The following is a 23,422-nucleotide window of genomic DNA, read 5'->3' on the forward strand; positions in this document are numbered from 1 at the left end:
GCTGAGAGCGGCCACTGCACTCCAGTCTGGGCGACAGAGTGAGAATCCAACTCAAAAAAATTTTTTTTTGAGTCGGGGTCTCACTCTGTTGCCCAGGGGGGAGTATAGTAGCATGATCATAGCTTGCTGCAGCCTCAACTCAGGTGATCCTTTCGCCTCAGCCTCCCAAGGAGCTAGGCCTACAGCCCCATACCACCATGCCTGGCTAATGTTTAAAACATTTTTAGGCGGGCTCGGTGGTTCAACCTGTAATTCCAGCACTTTAGGAGGCTGAGGCACCTTGAAGAGACCTCGTCTCTACAATTAAAAAAATAAATATATCCGCTGGGCGTGGTAGCGCGCATTGCAGTTCCAGCTACCTGGAAGGCAGAGGTGGAAGGATCACTGGAGCCGGGTAGATGGAAGCTGGGGTGGCCCTGAGTGTGCCACTGCACTCCAGCCTGGGCGACGTAGTGAGATGCCAACTCAAAAAAAAAATTTTTTTTTTAAAAATAATCTTAAATATTTTTCAAATGCAACTATGCACATGTATTTAATGGTTATTTAGAATTGTTAACTTTCAAAATGTTATTTATTTGCACTGGCTTGAATAATGTACTTGAGCGTTTCCTAAAGCTTAAAAAAATGTAGGTGATTTAGCTAACACAGTTAAGGATTTTTAAGAGAAAAGTGGTTTAGATCTCTTTAAAACATGTTTTTCAATGAACTTCCCCAGAGATGCATGAATAAGATATTAATTCATTGCTATTTGATAGTAAATCCTAGCTTCCACAGGGATTTCGACTAAACTAATTGCTTTCTACTAGGTTTATTTGATAAAAACACCTGTCCTAATATAAAGAATTTCATTTGTTCCTATTGTGGTAGAGAAAATCTTTTCTTGGTTAAGAGTTCCTCATGTAGAGAAAAATGCTGGGCCTCATATTTTATAGCAAGTTAAACAATAAAGTTATCATGATGTAGCTTTTTTTATAGTAAGTGCTTAATATGTTCCAGGCACCATTCTAAGCAACGTGAGGATTTAATTAGTTAACTTAATCCTCATAACAGCTCTATCATGAGTTTTCTTTTTCTACCCCGTCTTATGAGTAAGGAAGGAGACAAAGTAAGTGATTACAGTGAAAGATTTTCAAAATTTCCATTGAGGGAAATTTACAAGACTAGCCTTGTTACAAAGACTAATTTTTTTTTTTTGTATGTAGCTCTGTATTAGTGAAGTAGGTAGGTATAGTCATTCTGGGCATTTTATGCTTCTACATCCTAGGCCTCAGGAAAAGTCATGGTCAAATCTACCAGGTTTGACCAATAGATTCAGAAAAGTTAGAAAAAACGGTGAATTATACTTGAAGCATGTTATTCTTAAATGGACTGGGAGAGTGTTCGTAAAGAGCTTAGCTGGCTAGATTAGAATAAATAAATTGTCCCTCCCCATCTGCTCTAATTAGCTTATCTCACCCGCTTTTAGAGCACGCTGGTGATTCTAGAGAAGAAGTGAGAGCTACTTTGAAAGGACAATCGTTTTTCTTTATGCTAATTTATGATGGTTTTGGAGTGGTTGCTCGCTCTTAAACATAAACTTTTAAATGTTAGGTCTTTCCTGTAACGATCTGCTGTTGGAAGTTTCAAGACTTTGGACGTTCAGTTAAGGATTTTGCCTTCTCCTCATTTCTTCGGTTTTGGGCCAAATGATTATGTTTCCTCTTTTTGGGAAGATTTCTCTGGGTATTTTGATACTTGTTCTGATAGAAGGAGACCTTCCATCATTAACAGGTATTTAAACATTTGTTATTTGTATCCACATTTGTTTTTATCTTTCTATATATCTGTGGTATATTCTCTTAAAGATAGCATTATTTGATTTAATTGCTGTGAGAGATTGAATCAAATACTATTTTATTAATCGTTGACATTGCTTCATTTAAACCATGTAAAAATATGTTCAATAATTTTGGTTTTCTCCCTTCATTGGTAATCCCTGTTTTAAACTATTTCTTTTTTATTTCTTATATTGGTATTGAAGATACACTTGATTTCTATAACAATCTTGAATTAAAGGGGTGGGAATGACATAGAAAAAGATAAGAATGCTTCGCTCCTCTTCTCCCTAGATAGGCATTCCTCTTTATAATTTGAGCATTGACTTCAAAATCCAAATGTGGCACACGTGTCAGTTTTTCTTTGTTACATTTTGTACTGTATCTTTGTTCATCATCAGAAGACTTGGTTATGCTTTCACTGTAGCACAAACCTACTTCTCTTCAGAGGACACCCAAGAACCCAAGAGTGAAGTTTCTTTTCTCCTGCCTGAAGAATCAACAGACTCTTTAGCTACTGAAAAGAAACAGCCTCTGGACCACAGAGAAGCTGAGAGACAGTGGTTACTCAGAAGGCGGAGATCTATACTCTTTCCGGATGGAGTAAAAATCTGCCCAGATGAAGGTGTTACAGAGGCTGTGGCAAACCACGTGAAATATTTTAATGTCAGAGGTAAGCAAACATCCCAATCCTTGGGCTCCATAATGAAATTGAATCACATTTGTTGTATCACATGGTCAGCCAAAATTTGCCACAAGTTAGGACTGAGCCAAATAGTGCTTTCTACTAGCTATGGAAAAAGGACTTGCTAAGAATATAGTATTAATATAATTTCAGTGAGAAGTTTGCATTATTTTAAGAGAAAGAAATGTTTTAAATCTTTTTAAGCACTTCAAAAAACCCAGTTTATGCTCTAGATACATTAATTATAATTTTTACCTCTTAATTACAGTGACTTACCCAAATATATCCACAAAATAGATTTGCCAAGGTATGCTCATCTACTTGCCTATTTAGTTGTTTTATATACATAAAAATATAATCAATTATTATATTTTATAGTTGAGACGTTCTACAGATTCATGTAGGTTGCTCTCTAGTTGATACACACAAAACTTTTTATGTGTAAAATGATCGTACTTCTCAAAAGGGAACTTCAGATTTGATTTGATTTTGTTTTTAATTAAACAGTATTATGCTTGATTTTGTACCTTCTTATGTTACTTTATTCTGTTTGTTCTATATTCTGATATTGCTTAACTGACATTATTATATCCCTTAGATGTTTAGAAGAGTCCCAACCTTTGCTTTTTGTTGCTCAAGAACCAATAAAAAGCCACAATATGGATACGATGGTAGTAGGCTAAAGTGGAAATAGATGATAAAATGATTGTAAAATCAGGCTTTTTCATTCATTCATTCATTTATTCAACAAATGTTTCTTGAGCTCTTACTATTTTCCAGGAATGGGATTAAATAAAACTTCTGTCTGAGCCACTACTTTATCTTCTTTATTTTAATCTTCCTTGCCCTTCCCCTCCTCCTCTCTCACCAAAGTTTTGAAAATGAAACAAAAATTTAACACCAGATCTTACATATATTTATATATGGGGGGTGTCAAAAGGTGTATACACATTTTAAATATGACGTTTGCTCCAAGATGACATTAATCAAATGAATGCTAGCATCACCATGTGACAGGCAGGTCAGTCAAAGAAAATGGCGGAAGCTTGGTTGAGTGAATGTCATTTTACACATTGCTACTGTAATTTAATTCAACTTTGAAAAGTAATACAAAGATAACATCTCTTTAAATGTGTATACATGTTTTGGGCACCCCCCTGTATTTGATGTTTTTGTTAAAGTGGTGCAATGTATTAATAGCGTTTTTTAAAAGAGTATATTTGTATTTGGGAGCTATCAAACATTACTACACAATGTGTTCCTTTTACCTTTTAAATGGAGATTGATGGGCCTAGAATTTTGTGTATAGGGCATATACCAGAAGTGGAAAATTCCAAAAAGAGTGAGAAGAGACTAAAGGAACTGAAAGTGAATGAGAATGACAGTTAATATATTTATCAAGATTTGATTGTTTGAATTTTTTTTACTTTACGGTATATTGTTTTAAATAGATCAGAATATCTAGATATTTCAGTAACTGGTTAAATAGTGAAGAGAAAATAAATCGTTTAAGGAATGTGATTATTCCTTTTGGTTGCTTTGCCCTTGTTTTTATAAATTCAAGAGATAATATTGAAAAAGAAAAACAAAGCATTTCTGGAATAATTGATTTTAAAATACAGATACCATGAATGGTATCCTTGAAAAGGGATCTCATTAAGCTAACATGGCTGACTTACAACATCAAGATTTCTTTTTTTTTTGAGTTGAAGTCTCACTCTGTCGCCCAGACTGTAGTGCAGTGGCCGCTCCCGGCCACCGCAGCCTCGGCCTGCTGGGCTCAGGCGATCCTTCCGCCTCAGCCTTCCAAATAGCTGGAACTACAGGCGTGTACTACCATGCCTGGCTAATTTTTGATTTATTGTAGAGATGAGGTCTCGCTGAGTTGTCCAGGTGGGTCTCGAACCTGCGGGCTCAGGCAATCCACTCACTTCAGCCTTCCAAGGTGCGAGATTACAGGCTGAGCCACTGAGCCCGGCTAACATCAAGATTTTAACAGTGTTGAAATAACTGTTACTGTCATAGTAAAGGATGAATATTTCATTTGTTATGTTTTTGAAAATTGGGAGAAATTAACATTTTAACTTAAGTTTTGATTTTGAAGAGATAGTTTGGATAATTCTTTTAAACCCAAATGTTTGAAACTTGGAGGGAGGAAGCTATTGAATGTCCAATCAAAGATCTTAACTCTTTCTACCAAGTTGATTCAATCTAATGGTTTGCCCAATTGTTCCTCCATAGAGAATTTGGCATCAATTGCTAGTTGGTGTAGCAAATTTGAGAGGAGACCTTAAGCAAGAAGCAACTGCATTTAACCTAATTATTTGTCAAATTAAACAGAAAGGCTACTTGGAGTAGAATTATAAGTCTCCTCCCTCTCTTTTAAAAAAAATTTCCCCATGACCTTTTAAAAAAAATGTTATATCCTTATATACTTAGAGAGGTACAAGTGCAGATTTCTTACATGCATATATTGCATAGCAGTGAAATCTGGGCTTTTAGTGTATCCATCACCCAAATAGTTAACACCGTACCCAGTAGGTAATTTTTCAACACTCACCCTTGTCACTCTCTCACCTCTTGGAGTTTCCAGTATAATAGTATTTCACTCTGTGGGGTCATAACCTTTAAAATCCCTACTTCCCTTACCATCTCGCCTCACCCCACTACTGAGGCAGCCACTAATTTACTTTCTGTCACGATATGTTAGTTTGCATTTTTTATACCTTTTATTTTACTTTATTTTATTGTTAGCCATCTTTTTCATGTTTTTTTCTTCATTTCAATAGCTTTAGAGGCTGCAAATAGTTTTTGGTCCCATGGATGCAGTGTACAGTGGTGAGGAAGTCTGGGCTTTAAGTGTACTCACAACTCCACCTGTGTATACTTACATATATATGTAGAATCATAGTGTATTCTTTGTTTGGCTTCTTTTACTCAGTATAATTATTTTGAAATTCATCTATAATTTTTTTGTATGTGTCAGTAGTTTACCTTTTATTGTTGGGTAGTATTCCATTGTATGAATATACTACAATATGAGATATTTGGGTTGTTTTCAGTTATTAGTGATTATAAGGAAAGAAATTATGACCATTTGGGTTAGGGTTCTTGTGTGAACATATTTTCATTTCTACTGAGTAATAATAGTAGAAGTATGGGTTACTTGATAGTTCTATGCTTAACTGTTAAAGAAATTGTCAGATTTTTCCAACATGACTGTACCATCAGCAATGTATTAAGATTCCAGTTTCTTCACATCATTGTAACCCTTGATACGGTCAATCTTTTTTAACTTTAGTCATTCTAGTGGGTGTATATGAGGGGGGACCCTAAAAACATGGTTTTTTAAAAAAAATTAAAAATTGTATATTTATTCTTATCTGTTAAACTTCAGTCACCTTCAAAGTACTCTCCATTTGATGCAATACACCTATTGAGACTCTTCCCACTGTTCAAAACAGTTTATTTTTATTTTTATCATTTATTTTTTGAGTCAGAGTCTTACTCTGTCACCCAGGTTGGAGGGCAGTGGCACAATCACTGCTATTGCAACCTCGACCTGCTGGTCTCAGGTTATCCTTCCGCCTCAGTCTCCCGAGTAGCTGGGACTACAGGCATGTGCCACCATGCCCAGCTAATTTTTTGACTTTTTGTGGAGATGAGGTCTGGTCACCATTGCCCAGGTTGGTCTTGAACTCCTAGGCTCAGGCAATCCTCTTTCCTCGACCTCCCAAAGTGCTGAGATTACAGGTATAAGCCACCGGGTCCAGCCTTTAAAACAGTTTTTGAACTCACTGATTTTGATGCCTTTTATTGCTTCTGCTATTTTTTGTTTTACCTCTAACACATCAGCAAAATATTTCTCTCTGAGGTTTATTTTATTTTATTTTTTTAAATCTGAAGAAACAAAAAATAGTTACTCGGGGCAAGATCAGGTGAATAGGGATGGTGGGGTGTGGGGGTCATACCATTTTTAGTTAAAAACTACTGAACACTCAGCCCGGTGTGGACAGGTGCCCTGGTAAATCACCCATCATGAAATGGGCAAACACGTTTAAAGAGTCTCCAAAAAACAATTCACTGAAACCTAACGCAGCCTCTCACAACGCTAGCTGGTACACTGGTGCTGATGGCTTCCTAGCAGGAGAAGGCTATGGTACAAGGAACCCACCCCCCAAAAAGATAATTTCAGTTTTGGGGGAGACCTCCCTCATATCTTATTGTGGTTTAATTTGCATTTTCTTCATAACTTGTAACTAATGATATTGAGTGCTTTTTTTTACATAGTTATTTGTCATTTGTATATCTTTGTAGTGAAGTCTGTTTGAATATTTTGCCCATTTAAAAAATGGGTGGGGTCTGGGCACGGTGGCTCAGCCTGTAATCCCAGCACTTTGGGAGGCCAAGGCAAGAAGATTTGCCTGAGCACAGGGGTTAGAGATCAGCCTGGGCAACTTGGTGAGACCTCATCTGTACAACAAATCACAAAAACTAGCAGGGCATGGTGGCGTGCGTCTGTAGTTCCAGCCACCTGGAAGGCTGAGGCGGAAGGATCACCTGAGCCCAGCAGGTCGAGGCTGCAGTAGCTGTGAGCGTGCCACTGCACTCCAGCCTGGGAGACTCCAACTCAAAAAAAAAAAGGGGTGGTTTACATGGAAGAAGTGATAAAGGCTAAAAAAAGAAAAAAGAAAGAAAGAAAAAATAGGTGGTTTGTTTGTTTATTATTATTACTATCATTATTATTTTGAGTCGAGGTCTCATTCTGTTGCCCAGACTGGAGAGAAGTGGCACAACCATAGCTCACTGAAGCCTCAACCTCTTGCGCTTAGGCAACCTTCCTGCCTCAGTTTTCTGAGTAGCTGGGATTACAGGTGTGCTCCACCATGCCCAGCTGAGTTTAGCTGGGATTACAGGGTTGCACCACCATGACCAGCTGAGTTTTTAATTTTTTTGTAGAGATGAAGTCTCACAATGTTACCCAGGCTGGTATCAAATTCCTGGGCTCAAGTGATTCTCTTGCCTCAGCCCCCAAAATGCTGGGGTTCCAGGCATAGTTTGTCTATTATTGAGATGTAATGGTTCTCAGTGTAGTCTAGATACAAGTTCTTTGTCAAATATATATTTTGCATACATCTTTCTCCCAATCTGTAGCTTGTCCTTTTCTTTTCTTTTCTTTTCTTTCTTCCCCTTTTTTTTGAGTTGGAGTCTCATTCTGTTGCCCAGGCTCGAGCGCAGTGGCATGCTTATGGCCACCTCAGCCTCAACCTGCTGGGCTCAGGTGATCCTTCTGCCTCAGCCTTCCAGGTGCATGCCACCATGCTTGGCTAATTTTTTTGATTTATTGTAGAGATGAGGTTTTGCTAATTTGCTTAGGCTGGTCTCAGACCTGTGGGTTCAGACAATTCTCTCACCTCGGCCTCCCAAAGTACTGGGATTATAAGCGTGAACCACCGTGCTATTATTTTCTTAATGATGTCTTCTGTGGGACAGAAGTTTTAATTTTGATAAAGTCCAACTTATCAGTTTTTTGTTAAGATCATGCTTTTAGTGTTTGATCTAAGTTTGCTTAACCCAAGACCACAGAGTTTTCTACTTGTAGAAGTTTTATAGTTTTTAGGTTTTACATTTAGGTCTGTGATCTAGTTTGAGTTAATTTTTGTACATGATATATATTAGATAAAGGTTAACTTTTAATATATGCATAGCCAATTGTTCCAGCACCATTTTTTTTTTTTTTTTTTTTTGAGTTGGAGTCTCACTCTGTCGCCCAGACTGGAGTGCAGTGGCCGCTTCCGGCCACCGCAGCCTCGACCTGCTGGGTTCTGGTGATCCTTCCGCCTCAGCCTTCCAAGTAGCCGGAATTACAGGCATGCGCTACCACGCACGGCTGATTTTTTGATTTACTGTAGAGATGAGGTCTCACTGCCCAGGCGGGTCTCGAACCCGTGGGCTCAGGCAATCCACTCACCTCAGCCTCCCAAAGGTGCGGGATTACAGGCTGAGCCACCGAGCCCGGCCAGCACCATTAAAAAAAAAAAATTATCCTTTGCCTATTTATTGAAAATCAGTCTTCATGGATCGGTTTCTGCACTCCTCATTCTATTCCACTGGTCTGTTTGTCTGTTTTTATGCCAATATTATAATGTCTTGTTTACTGTAGCTTTATAATAAGTCTTTGAATTCAATGGTTTACGTTCTTTAACTTTGTTCTTTTTTCAAATTTGATAATTAGGTCCTTTATATTCCATAAATATATTAGAATTGGTGTGCCAATTTTTACTAAAAAGACTGCTGAAATTTTGATTGGGATTGTGTTGATTCTACAGATCAATTTGGAGAGAATTGTCATTTTAACAATGAATATTTCTTATCCGAAATGCTTGGGACCAGGAATGTCAGGTTTTTTTTAAAATTTCAGAATATTTGGGGATGGGACCTAAATCTATACATAAAATTCAGTTATGTTTCATATATACACATAGCCTGAAGATAATTTTATGTCACATTTTTAATAATTTTGTGTGTGAAACAAAGCTTGTGTATAGTGAACCATCAGAAAGGAAAGGTGTCACTATTTCAGCCCCCTGGACAGTCTCTGGCATCATTCCTGACTTTGAATTTATATGCTACTGATAATCAATTGTCTTCTTATAGTTATTCACACATACGTACTTAACAATAAAAAAAGACATGCCGTTAATACCATGTTCAGAGTAACTAAGCACCACAGTGGCATCACCAGAATATCTGTGTCAACTGTCAAACAACGGCAGTAGCAAATAGTGGCAAGCTTTCAGTCTCCAGCTACAGTGCTTGTTTTGATTCAAAGAGCACTGTACATTGTATTTTATTTATTCCTGCTGTTGGCATGTTTTTATTAAACATACACTGTATTTTATTTCTTCCTGCTGTTGGCGTGCTGGCCTGCACAAATGCCATCGTATTACACTTTGTAGGCATGCCTGGTGGGGAAATTTGGGCATGGCAGAAAAAATATATTGCTTCTGAAGGGAGCTGGGAGTAAATTGAGTACTCAGAATAAATTGTGTCTTGTGTACCTGTGTTTTGACTGTGACCCATCATTTGAGATCAGGTGTGAAATTTTCCGCTCATGGTGTCATGTCAGTGCTCAGAAAGTTTTGGATTTTGGAGTATTTTAGACTGCAAATTTTTGGATTAGGGATGCTCAACTTATATTGAGTCTTATATCTATGAACATGATATATTCTTCCATTTATTTAGGTTGTCTTCAATTTCTCTCAGCAGTATTTTGCAATTTTTATTTTTACTTTATTTTTTTGAGTTGGAGTCTCTCCACTCTATTGTCTAGGCTGGAGTGCAGTGGCACACTCACAGCTATCGCAGCCTTGACCTTCTGTACTCAGGCGATCCTTCCACCGCAGCCTTCCAAATCATGTGGTCCATATGGTTTATTGTAGAGATTAGGTCTCACCAAGTTGCCCAGCCTGGCCTTGAAACCCTGGACTCAGACAATCCTCTCACCTTCACCTCCCAATGTTGCAGAGATTGTGGGCATGAGCCACTGCCTTAGCCTTGGAGAGGCTATTTATTTTTAATTAATTAGTTAATTCACACATTATTCATATGAATTCTTCTAGGTACCGTACCAACCATAGTAATTAAGACATTGGAGAGTGTGAAGTGATAAAGGTATATACAAGGTGTATATGTTGAAAGGACATAGGTGGGAATGGCCATCCATGCCTGGGTCGTAGAAGTCAATTGACCTGCATTTGAAGAATGAATTATCTTCCAGTGAATTGGAGTGGGAATAGTCAATGGAAGGTGTCAGGATTCAAAAGCTGAATATAGTTCCATTTCTTTAAAACTTATTTTGCATGGGTTAGAGTCTTAAGGAATGAGACCATCCACAGCCCATACTGGACACAGAGATAGAGTTGCCAGATTTTGCAAGTAAAAATACAGGACAGTCAGTTACATCTTAATTTCAGATAAACTTTTTGGTGTTAAGTATGGCCCATGCAATATTTGGAACCTAGGACTATACAAATCTGAATTTGATCTATAGGTTTACTGACTCTGTGTCTTTCGGAAAAGTCTTCAACTTGTTAACATCTCAGTTTTTCACTCTTAAAATCAGAATAATGAGAATACATAATATCTTTTTTTTTTTTTTTTTTTTTTGAGTTGGAGTCTCACTCTGTTGCCCAGGCTGGAGTGCAGCGGCATGCTCATGGCTACTGCAACCTCAACCAGCGGAGCTCAGGCGATCCTTCTGCCTCAGCCTTCAAAGTAGCTGGAACTACAGGCATACATCACCATGCCTGGCTAATTTTTTGATTTATTGTAGAGATGAGTCTTGCCAAATTGCCTGGGCTAGTCTTGAACCCATGGACTCAGGCAATCCTCTCACCTCAGCCTCCCAAAATGCTGGGACTATAGGCATGAGCTATTGCACTCGACCCCACAATGTCTTTAAAGGTCTTATTGGCTAAGAGTTCTAGGACCATCATAGATCCCAAATATATGACAGTATCATTGATTAAGTGGAGGGAGCATATAACTAATGTTTTGTTTAGGGTACAGTCTTGCAAATATTTTATCAAATTTATTTTTATGGATTTAACATTTTTTCATGCTGGGGTTAGTGATATTAAAAAAAATTAATTTCTGATTATTCCTTGCTATTGTATAGAAATAAAACCGACTTTTGTATATTGACCTTTTACCCTACGACTTTGCCAAACTCACTTATTCTAGTAGCTTTTTTGGTATATTAAGTTGTTGTTTTTTTTTTTTAACCTAGATGATTCTTTTACCTGCAAATATAGTTATATTATTTTCTAATTTGTATGCCTTTTTATAGTTATATTATTTTCTAATTTGTATGTCTTTTTTTGGCTTATTGCACCCAAATGGACTGTTCCACATTCTGAAATAAGAATATATTATTCTAAAAAAAGACAGCACTATGGTGGATTTCTGGGTTTCTATTTCTGTGTGTGTATAAGACACACAGCCTAAGATAGTAAAAGAATTAAAGATAGATGAAATGCTGGCATTTTCTCCTTCAGAATATTATCACATTTTCCCTTCCTCCGTCAGTTTCCAGAGCAGGTTATCTCTACCAGAACAGAGGCATTTGTAGATTAGTTATCTTCTCAAAAATAGAAAGTTCTTTTCAGCAGTTACTAAAGGCTACATGAAAATTGGTTGGCAAGGATGGGAATTCTGAACAGGTCTAGTGATGGGTCAAATAGTGAAGTATGTGACATTTGTCTGTGATGGAATTTCGCCTTTCTTAGAACCTCTCTTCCTGGAATCATGCTGATTTTACTCTTCTCTCTAAAGCCCATAATATCCTGTTTCTCATTTCTGAGTTACACAAACGTTCCAGACTTTTCCCTAACTTTCCTCCTCTTTCAACAGTAAATTATTCTGAGTTGTATTATTCCAAATTAGTTGGTTGGATTCTCCCAATTGAAAAGCCATTGGATAAATTAAGGATACATTACCTTTCATGGGAAATTGCACTTTTTTACAGCTTTTATTGAGATATAATTCACATATTCTACAATTTGCCTATTGAAAGTACATAGTCCAATGGCTTTTTAGTATATTTACAGATATGCTAAATCACCAAAATCAGCTTAGGACCTTTTTATCACATCAAAAAGAAATCCTAGGTCAGGCATAGCGGCTCACATCTGTAATCCCAGCTACTTGGGATGTGAGGTGGAAAGGATTGCCAGAGTCCGGGTGGTCGAGGCTGCTGTGAGCCATGATAGTCATGATCATGCCACTGCACTCCATCCTGGATGACAGAGTGAGACTCACTCAAACAAAAAGAAAAAAACCCATCCCTTTTAGTTGTCACCTTCTTATCTCTTTATCTCCCTTACCCCTCTCTCCAGGGCTAACTAACCATTAATCTACTTTCTTTCTCTACAGAATTGCCTCTTCTAGATATATCATAAAAATGAGATCACATAATACTGTTTTGTATTTTGTAACTGCCTTCTTTCACTTTGCATATTGTTTTCAAGGTTCATCGATGTTGTACATATGTCAGTGTTTTAGTCCTTTTTGTGGCCCTATAATCTTCTAGTAAGGATATACCACATTTAGTTTACCCATTTCACAGTCATGGACATTTGGGTCGTTTTCATTTCTGTTGAGTACATACCTACAAGTAGAATTTCTGGATCATCTAGTAACTCTATATTAACTGGATGAGAAACTGCCAGATTGATTTCCAAAGTGGCTGTACTGTTTTACATGCCAACAGGGTTCTGATTTTTCCACATCTTTGCCACCACTGTTGTTTTCTTTTCTTTTTTTTAAAACTTATTATAACCATTCTAGTGGGTATATGGAGGTATTTCATTGTGATTTTGATTTGCATTTCCCTAATGACTAATAGTGAGCATCTTTTCATATGCTTAGTGCCCATGTCTGTCTTCTTTTGAAAAGTGTCTATTCAGACCTTTGCCCATTTTTATTTATTTACTTTTTGAAACAGTCTCACTGTGTCACCCAGGCTGGAATGCAGGGGCTTGACCATAGTTCACTGCAATCTTGAACTTCTGGGCTCGAGCAGTCCTCCCACTCCACATCCCAAGTAGTTGGGACTACAGGCGTGAGCCAACATGCCTGGCTAATTTTAAAATTTTTTGTAGAGATAGGGCCTTGCTATGTTGCCCAGGTTCCTGGTTTCAAGTAATCCTCCTGCCTTAGCCTCCCAAAGTGCTGGTATTACAGATGTGAGCCACTGTACCTAGCATCTTTGCCCAATCTAAAATTGTGTTGTCTTTTTATTATTGAGTTGTAAGAATTATTTACATATTCTGTATATAAATCTCTTATCAGATAAATGAGAAGATATTCTATCCTTTTCTGTGAGTTATTTTTCTCACTTTTTTGATGGTGTCTTTCTTACATGAAAGTTTTTTATTTTGATTAAGTTCAATTTATCTTTTTTTTTTCTTTTTTGTGTGTGCTTTTTGGTGTCATAACTAAGAATCCGTTGCCAATTCTGAGGTCATAAATATTTGCTCCTATGTTTTCTTCTAAGGGTTTTATAGTGTTGAAATGTACATTTAAGCCTTTGATCCGTTTGAAGTTTTTGTTTTGTATGTAATGTGAGGTAAGTGTCCAATTTTATTCTTTTGCATGTGGGTATCCAGTTGTCCCAGGACCCTGTGTTGAAAAGGCTATTGTTTTCCCATGGAGTTTTAACACCACTGCTAAAAATCACTTGACCATAGACACATGATTTGTTTCTGTTCTCTCAATTCTATTCCATTGATTATGTGTCTATTCTTGTGCCAGTACTACATTCTTTATTACCATTGCTTTGCAGTCACTTTTGAAATAAGGAAGTATGGGTTCCCCATCTTTGTTCTTTTAAAAATTATTTTGGCTATTCTGAGTCCCTTGCAATTCCATATAAATTTTATAATCAGCTTATCAGTTTTTACAAAGAAGTCAACCTGTATTCCTATAGGATTAAATGTGTAGATCAGTTTGGAGATACTGCCATCTTAATGATGTTAACTATTCCAATCTATGAACATGAGGTGTTTTTCCACTTATTTATATCTTTACTTTAAAAAAAATATATCTTTAATTTTTTTAACTTTTTGGGGGGGTTTTCAGAGTATAAGTCTTTGCACTATTTTTTAAACGGTAGTATTTGTAGAGGCTGATTTTTGCCCCATACTGTCTTAAGTGTATGGAGAATGAATATTGTGAAACAAAATTATAATATATAAATAAAAACTAAGAACACAGTTAGCGATGTGAGGTGGTGTACCCTAAAAGTCAAAACACAGAAATATAAAATTATATATGAAACTGAAACACAAAATTAAGAGAAACTTTAACCTACAAAATACTGAAGGAACATAGTGTGCTACTGAATAAGAATCCTTATAGATAAATGACAATTTGACCAACCTGGGCAACTTGGTGAGACCTAGTCTCTACAATAAATCAAAAAATTAGCAGGGCACAGTGGCGTGTGCATATAGTTCCAGCTACTTAAAAGGCTGAGGTGGAAGGATCACCTGGGCATAGCAGGTGGAGGCTATAGTGGCCGAGAGCTAGTCACCACACTCCAGCCTGGGCGATGTAGTGAGAATCCAACTCAACCCACCCCCCCCAAAAGAAAAACAAAAATATCATTTCGTTCTACTTTCTTTCTCTACAGAATTGCCTCTTCTGTATATATCATAAAAATGAGATCACATAATACTGGTCTTGCTAACTGAAAACATTAACATTTTACAGGAAAAGGATTGTAATCATACACAAAAAGCTCTGATAAGAGAAATTTAAGGAATAAGCATACAAATGATACTAGAAAAACTTCGTTATTGTTTAATTAATATGCTGCTGCTCTTCTTATAGAAAATGCAGACTAATTTTGCTTTTAGAAGTACAGAAGACTAAAAATCAAATAGAAAAAAAAGAAGTAAAGACAAGTCTTACAACTCTAAATACAAGAATAACATAAATATTGTAAAATATGTTATGAAACACCGATATATAAAAATGAACGAGAAATAAATTATACTATCATTCAAATAAATGTTGAGAAAAATGGATAGAAATGCTAAGGAAACTTTTTGTATGCAGTCAACTTAAATATACAAATGAAACCTTTTTGTAACTTGGGGGTTCCTACTAATTATTTAATTCACTTTTTCCGTAACATATACATTCAGGAATATTATTTCAGAACTTCTGAAGCTCAAATTACAGGCACACGGCATATAACAAGTCAGAAAATGAAATTATATATTGGACACAGTCATGGTAACCTTCATACTAAAGAAGACAGAATTAAAAAATAGTAGTTATTAAGAAATTGGTAAAAATTGAGAATTTATTATGTGTTGGGCGATGCTGTAAGTTCTTTTATGGCAGTAATGTCTTTAAGAATTATTATTTAAAAAATTTCAGTACCTTAGGGGGTGCAAATAGTTTTTGGTTACATGGATGCCTTGTATAGTGGTGAAGAAGTCTGGGCTTAAAGTGTACCCTCTGTCCCCACCTGTGTACACTGTACCAGACAGGTGATTTCTCCTCCCTACCCTCTCTCCCACCCTCTCCCTTCTGAGTCTCCAATGTCCATGATATTATTCTATATGCCTTTAAGTTTTGCACTATTTTTGTTAAATTTATTCCTAAGTGTTTTATTCTTTTTGATACTTATGTATATGTATTTGTTTGCTTTTGTTTTTTTAGAGTCAGGGTCTAAATATACAAATGAAACCTTTTTGTAAATTGGGGGCTGGAGTCATAGCTCGCTGCAACCTCAAACTCTTGGACTCAAGCAATCTTCCCACCTCCGTATCCCAAGTAGCTGGGACTATGGGAGTGAACCAACATGCCTGTAGAAACAGGGCTTTACTTCTGGGTTCAAGCGATCCTCCTTCCTCAGCCTCCCAAGTAACTATAGGAGCCCACTGCCATGCTAGGCTAGTTATCAACATCATCCTTATTATTATCATTTTTATAGAGACAGGGTCTCACTATTTGTTCAGGCTGGACTCCAACTCCTGGACTCAAGCAATCTTATCGCCTCAGGCTTCCAAAGCACTGGGATCACAGGTGTGAGCCACCATGCCTGGCCTGCAGTTGTTTTTTTATGTTCATTTTTGGGTTGTTCATTGCTAATATATAGACATACAGTTGATTTTTTGTGTGTTGATTTTGTATCCTGTGACCTTATTTATTAGTTCTAATAATTTTTAAATAGATTATTTAGGATTTCCTTGATACAAGTTTATGTCATCTCCAAATAGACATAGTTTTACTTCTTCCTCCAATTTTGTTGCCTTTTATTTCCTTTTCTTGCTTAACTGCCCTGGTTAGAACCACTGGCTCTCACTTTTCTTACCAAGTTTTAGTAGATTTTCCTGAGCAAATGGTTCTCCATGTATTGTATGCCCCTATGACCACTTCCAGAGACTGTAACTGGTTGTTTTTTAAGTAACGTTCACTAGTTTCATTGGAGAATGGATCCAATAGCTCCTTACTCTTCATGACGGAAATAGAACTCTGGGAATTGCTTTTAATAAACTGTTAAATATAAAATGGTTAAATGTAACTTGAAAGAGTGAATTTCTGATGGAGATATTTTAGACAAAGCATTGAACTACCTAGAAAACTGTTTGTGGGAGGTGGGAAGGCATCTCCCAAAGCATGCTTAGGAGGACATGGCTTATGCTACTCTTCTGTGAGTCCAGGGGAGAGGTCACGAGAGGTCCTGTGACACTGGTCTGATTTGCATCACTTCTGGAGGCTCCATCGCGTTCCTTCCAATTATGTCTCTTCAGTACACAATAATGTTTGTCTAAGATTTTATGAACAATTTTAAACATATAGAAAAGTGAAAGAATGCTATAAGCTCACTGCCTAGTTCTACAGTTAATATTTTATTATATTTGCTTTATCATGTATCAATGTATCCCACCATCTTATTTTTTTACATGTATTTCATGAGTTGAAGACATCAGTACAATTCCCCCTAGACATTTCAGCATGAATATCATTAACTTGAGCTCAATATTTGTTTACTTGTTTAAAGATGAAGTTTACAGAGTGAAATGCATCAATCTTAAGTGTAGCAGCTGGTAAGTCTCAGCTAATACTGATGTAATCCAACCTTATGCCCCTCATGCCCCTTCCCAGATACCTCCCATCCCAGCAGACAACTACTCTTGAAACTATTTTTTAAAACCACAGGTTAGTTTCACTTACCTTAGACTTTATATACAAATAGAACAAAGTATGTACTCTTGTGTAAGGCTCCTTTCACTCAGCCTTTTGAGGTTCATCCATGTTGCTGCATAAATTAGTAATTTCCTTTTGATTCCATGGTATGACCATCTGTTTACTCATTTTCCCATTGATGGATACCTGGATTATCTTTATTTTTCAGTTAGTATGAATAAAACTGTTCAAGCATTGAGCCTAAGTCTTTCTGTGGCTACATGCCTACATCTCTCTTGAAGGAATGCCTAGGAGAGGAATTGCTGGATCATAGGCTTATCGTATATTGAGTTACATAAAAAACTATTAACACTGATTTTCAAAGTGGTTGTACCATTCTACACTCCTACTGAAAATAAGGGTTGTGATTGCTCTGCATTCCTGCCAAACTTTGGTATTGTCCGTGTAAAAAATTTCAGCCATTTTGGTTTGTGTGTGGATACTTTAATTTGCAATTTCCTGAAGATGAATGATGGTGAACAATTTTTTTCACATACTCATTGGCTATTTGCATCTCTTCCTTTGTGAAGTGTATGCACTGGCTTTTTACCTATTTTAAAAATTAAAGCCTAGGCAACATAGTGAGACTCTGTCTCTACAAAAATTTTTAAAAAAATTAGCGGGGAGCCGGGCTCGGTGGCTCAGCCTGTAATCCTGCGCCTTTGGGAGGCTGAGGTGAGTGAATTGCCTGAGCCCGCGGGTTCGAGACCCGCCTGGGCAGCGAGACCTCATCTTTACAATAAATCAAAAAATCAGCTGGGTGTGGTGGCGCATGCCTGTAATTCCAGCTACTCGGAAGACTGAGGCGGAAGGATCGCTGGAGCCCAGCGGGCCGAGGCTGCGGTGGCCGGGAGCGGCCACTGCCCTCCAGTCTGGGCGACAGAGTGAGACTCCAACTCAAAAAAAAAAAAAAAAAAAAAAAAAAAAAAAATTAGCGGGCATGGTGGCATGTGCCTATAGTCCCAGGTACTTGGCAGGCTGAGGTAGAAGATCACTTGAGCCCAGGAATTTCAGGCTGCAGTGAGCTATGATCGTGTCACCACATTCCAGTCTGGGCAACAGAGCAAGACCCTTCCTCTAACTATAAACAAACAAATAAATAAATAAGAATAAAAATTAGGTTGTTTGCTTTTTTATTAGGAAGTTGTAGGAACTATCTAAATATCCTAAAACCAGTTCGGTGTCAGATATATGTGTTTTGAATATTTTCTGCCAGGTATATGGTTTGCTTATTCATTTTTATTAATTAATTTTTCCTTTTGGTCAAAAGTCTCACTCTGTCGCCCAGGCTGGAGTGCAGTGGCACACTCATAACCACTGCAGCCTCGGCCTGCTGGGATTAGATGATCCTTTCACCTCAGCCCTTCAAGTAACTGGAAACACAGGTGCACGCCACTATGCCCAGCTAATCTTTTGATTTATTGTAGAGATGCAGTCTCGCCAATTTGCCCAAGCTGGTCTCAAACTCCTGGACTCAGACAATCCTCTCACCTCTGCTTCCCAAAGTGCTGGGATTATGGGTATGAGTCACCATGCCTGGTAATAGTGCCTTTTGATGAGCATAAGCCTTTTAGTTTTGTTTGTTTGTTTGTTTTTTATCTTAAGGATGTGGGGTATAATTCAGGATTAGGTATGTAAGTGGTCATTGTATAGGTAAAGTTTGGGCCTCCTTTTACTCCCCATTTTCCCTGGTTGAGATCAAGTACCCTTACTGATGTTATGTGCTCCTTCTTCCCTCCCCTGGCAGTTTCCCTCTGCCAATCCCTTTCTCATAGTATTATGATAAATGTTCAGGGTCCACTTATGAGTGAGAACATGTAGTGCTCAATTCTTTGTTTCTGCGTATTATAGACTCCAAATTCATCCAAGTTGCTGCGAAGTCCATAATTTTGTCCTTCTTTATGGCTGCTTAATATTCCATTGTGTATATGTACCACATTAAAAAAAAATCCAGTCCACTTTCAATGGGCAGTGTGGTTGGTTCCATGCATTTACTATTGTGAATAATGCTGCAATAAACATGCGTGTGCATGTTATCTTTTTTATAGAATGATTTAAGTTCCTCCAGTTTTATTTCCAAAAGAGGGATAGCTGGATCACTTGGAAGGTCGATTTTTAGATCTTTTAGGAATTATCACACTGTTTTCCACAGAGGTTGTACTAGTTTACACTCCCACCAGCAGTGTAGAAGCGTTCCCTTTCCCCCACATCCTTTCCAGCATTTATTATTTTTTGAGTTATTGATGATGATTGTCCTGACTGGAGTTGGGTGCTATCTCAGTGTGGTTTTAATTTACATTTCTTTGATGATTAGTGAGGCTCAACATTTTTTCATGCATCTCTTGGCTGTCTGTATGTCTTCTTTTGAGAAGTGTCTATTAATATCTTTTGCTCATTTTTTAAAGGGGGCTGTTTGTTTTTTCCTTTTGCCACATTTTTTTCTTATAGATCCTGAATGTTAGACCTTTATCAGATATATCGCTGGCAAATATTTTTTCTCATTCTAGTATCACACTCTGTTAAAGCTTGAGGGCTATGTTTTGGCTTAGACTACCTTCCATCAAATAACTGCCGGACAAGCAGAATTAAACATGTTGATAAGAACATACAATATTCATGTAGCACTTTGCAGCTTATAAAATTCTTTCACAGTTAAGATAGTAATTATTTACCGCCTTAAAAAGAGGTATGAATACATTGAATCTTTGACTTGTGGGATAAGTTACTGGGGTTATCAAGCTAGTATGTGGCAAAGATAGAACTTAGATCTTCTGAAGTCTGTGAGGTTCTCCCTCAGTATACTTACTGCCTGATGAGTATTCAATCTTCTTGTGATAACAAATAATTTCCTTGATCTCTCCCTATTACTTTCTTCTTTCTCCCTTACCGCTTTCCTTCTCTTCCCTCCATCCCAGTCTATATATTATCTCAGTGTCCTGCACCTCTGAAATGGGTACAGGGTAGCAGTACGCTCAGTGCTGTACAAAAACATGCCGACATCCTGTATAGCAGCCTTTCAGATTTGATGCTTTGGAATAACTTAGCAGATAAGTTGAATTAGTTTTTACTTGAATGCAGCAATATATTTCTCCTGAATGTCACTTCTTGGTTCATAATTATATATATATGTATTTCTAAAATTAATAGACTTTTTTTAAAAGCAGTTTTGGGTTTATAGAAGAATGGAACAGAATGTTCAAATATCCTCTCATCTCCTCCAACAGTTTCCCCTATTATTCACATTTTGTATTATGGCATTTTCTTTTCTTTTACAATTTGTGTGCCGATATTGACACGTTATCTTGAACTGAAGTTCATAGTTTACTCGAGGGTTCACTGTGTTGCATATTCCATGGGTTTTGACAAATGTGTCATGACATGTTTCCTCCACTGTAGTATCATATAGAGTCTTTTCACTGTCTTCAAAATTCTCTGTGCTCTGTCCATTCACCCCTCCCTCCTCCCAACCCCTGGCGACCACTGACCTTTTTACTGTCTCAATAGTTTTGCCTTTCCTAGAATGTCATATAGTTGGAAGTATGTGGCATGTAGTCTTTTCAGGTAGGCTTCTTTCGCTTAGCAATATGCATTTAAATTTCCTCCATGTGTTTTTGCAGCTTGAAGGCACATTTCTCGTTGACACTGAATAATATTCCATGATACTGATGTGCCACAGTTTGTTTATCCATTGACCTCATGAAGGACATCTTCAACGCTGCCAAGTTTTGACAATTATGAGTAAAATGACTTTGAATACTTGTGTGCAGGTTTTTGTGTGGACGTAAGTGATCAGTTCGTTAAAGAAATATCAAGGAGCTGAATTTTATTTTATTTTTATGTATAAAAAATGACTCATCATTTTCTTCTGTCTTAAGATATGAAATATAGTAGCTTGAGAGTGATAATTTCAGGTGAATATCTGCTACTTGATTTTACAGAGTACTTTCGACTTCCTGTAAGCTTTGAGGAAAGTTTTCAGTAATCCTATTTTTAATCAGAAACATGTGATGACCTTTTGAGGGAGTAGATGCAAAAAAGCTCTAGACCATTTAAGAATTTCATTGTCTTCTTCCCAAGATATTTTGAAAGACTGAGAAGCTGTTTTTAGATGTTGTGACTTCAGGAAAATGTCTGTAAACATTGAGGAAGCTTAAAATTGCAGTGTCTATTAGGAAAACACTGACTCAAATACAGTATACTCAACATCAGCTCCAATTTTTTTTTTTTTTTTTTTAGTCTGAGTCTTACTCTGTTCCCCAGGCTGGAGTACAGTAACATGATCACAGCTCACTGCAGCCTCAACCTCTGGTGCTCAGGCAATTCTTCTGTCTTAGCTTCCCGAGTAGCTGGGACTACAGGCTTGTATTACCATGCCTGGCAAATTTTTTTATTTTCTCTAGAGACATGATCTCATTATGTTGCCTGAGCTGATCTTGAACTCCTGGACTTAAGCGATCCTCCCACCTCAACTTCCCAAAGTGCTGGAGTTACATGCATGAGCCACTGTACTACTTCTACCTTTGTAACACAGAAATAGATTTTTCTTTTTTTTTTGCGCCCAGGCTGGAGTGCAGTGGCACACTCACGGCCTCTTCAGCATCAATCTGCTGGGCTCTGGCGATCCTTCTGCCTCAGCCTTCCAAGTAGCTGGAACCACAGGTCTGGCTAATTTTTAAAATTTATTGTAGAGACAAGGGCTTGCCAAGTTGCCTGGGCTGGTCTCAAACCTGCAGACTCAGGCAATCCACTCATCTCGGCCTCCCAAAGTGCTGGGATTACAAGCTGAGCCGCCGAGCCTTCATAAATGGATTTTTTTAAGAGATGAGGGAAAATGCTTTAGCTCACGAAGATGTGAATCAATGCCCTTTGTAAGGGAAAGGAATGAGGAATACAAATTCTCTTCAGATCTGAGAAGTTTAAACTAGACATGCAGAAGGATTCTGACTGAGAATCATTCCCACGACCCTCTAGAAAGGCCATTGTGGGTAAGAGTGTCTCAGAAGAATCTGAATGAACTAGTCCAGGATCTTTGTGAGAACCACAGAGTGAGTTTGCTTTTTGTAAAAACACCTCTTTGTCCATTTTTCAGTGTGTCAGGAAGCTGTCTGGGAGGCCTTCAGAACTTTTTGGGACCGACTTCCTGGGCGTGAGGAATATCGTTACTGGATGAATTTGTGTGAGGATGGAATCACAAGTATATTGGAAATGGGCACAAATTTTAGTCAGTCTGTGGAACACAGAAGCTTAATCATGAAGGTAAGTGTCATAACAAGGGAAGGAACTGCCAGACTGTTGTCGGAGTATATGCAAAGCTAAGGCTTAAAGGAAGAAGAGGCATGTGATGATTCCCTGGGTTGCTCTTTTTTGTTGAATTGGGGTATCCAAGGGAGCTGCCCTTGGCCGTGGCCTTCTTTTGTATTCTTAACTCTGGCCTTTATAATAAACATCATTAACCCAGATAAGAACCTCAGCCTGACTGAAGACACTATTGCTGCTGTCCTGCCCATTGGGTCCTTCACTATGTATCTTCTCTTTAATAAACCTACCTTCTAAGTTTGAATGAAAAAAAAAAAAAAGAAAAAAAGGAAAGAAAAAAAAAAGAGACTCAGCCTTCTTTATAGATGTATATATTTGAAAATAATCATCAGTAATGGTTTAGGCTAAGAATATAAATCTGTAAGAACCAAACCTTTTTGCTAAAGTTTTACTTATTACCAATTTAGAGTAGATACCAGTGCCTCTAATTATGGTAGAGGATATAGTTTATTAGAATAAGTGTTTAGTGAGGCATAAGTATGATTCTAATAAATAAGTTTGCTTACTGTTTTTTCTTGTTTTAGACATTGGTTTACTCTTAGCAAAGGATAAACACACATAAAGACACATTACCTGTCCACCTTTCCCTTTGCATGTGGCACACATGCCTTCAAGACAAGAAAATGAAACAGTCTAGACATGTATGGCGAATTGTTCATGTTGTCTGATATCCCTTGTGGGGAACCAACCCTCAGCCTAACAGACTTAGCTCCCATAATTCTTTGAGCCCCCATCATTCTTTATTCATTTAAAAAATATTGTGCTTCCTACATTTCATTATTACTTACCTATGGGACTAATTCCTCTGCTAGACTAAGAATCAAAGGGTAAAGATTATGTC

The 23,422-nt window shown here is 37.5% G+C and overlaps 1 protein-coding gene across 1 annotated transcript in view; it reads left to right on the forward strand.

The window, feature by feature from the left end:
* Nucleotides 1-1,465: 1,465 nt before the first annotated feature.
* IMPG2 (interphotoreceptor matrix proteoglycan 2) overlaps nucleotides 1,466-23,422 on the forward strand; it is a 106,047-nt gene continuing 84,090 nt past the window's right edge. Inside the window, exons 1-3 of the mRNA XM_021717522.1 lie at nucleotides 1,466-1,770; nucleotides 2,242-2,487; nucleotides 22,355-22,521. Coding sequence (XP_021573197.1) covers nucleotides 1,686-1,770; nucleotides 2,242-2,487; nucleotides 22,355-22,521 — 498 coding nt within the window. The 5' untranslated portion in view covers nucleotides 1,466-1,685. The remainder of the gene's footprint in view (nucleotides 1,771-2,241; nucleotides 2,488-22,354; nucleotides 22,522-23,422) is intronic.

Source organism: Carlito syrichta, unplaced genomic scaffold (genome assembly GCF_000164805.1).
Source record: "Carlito syrichta isolate Samal-C Ts95f unplaced genomic scaffold, Tarsius_syrichta-2.0.1 Scaffold309834, whole genome shotgun sequence".
Taxonomy (NCBI): domain Eukaryota; kingdom Metazoa; phylum Chordata; class Mammalia; order Primates; family Tarsiidae; genus Carlito; species Carlito syrichta.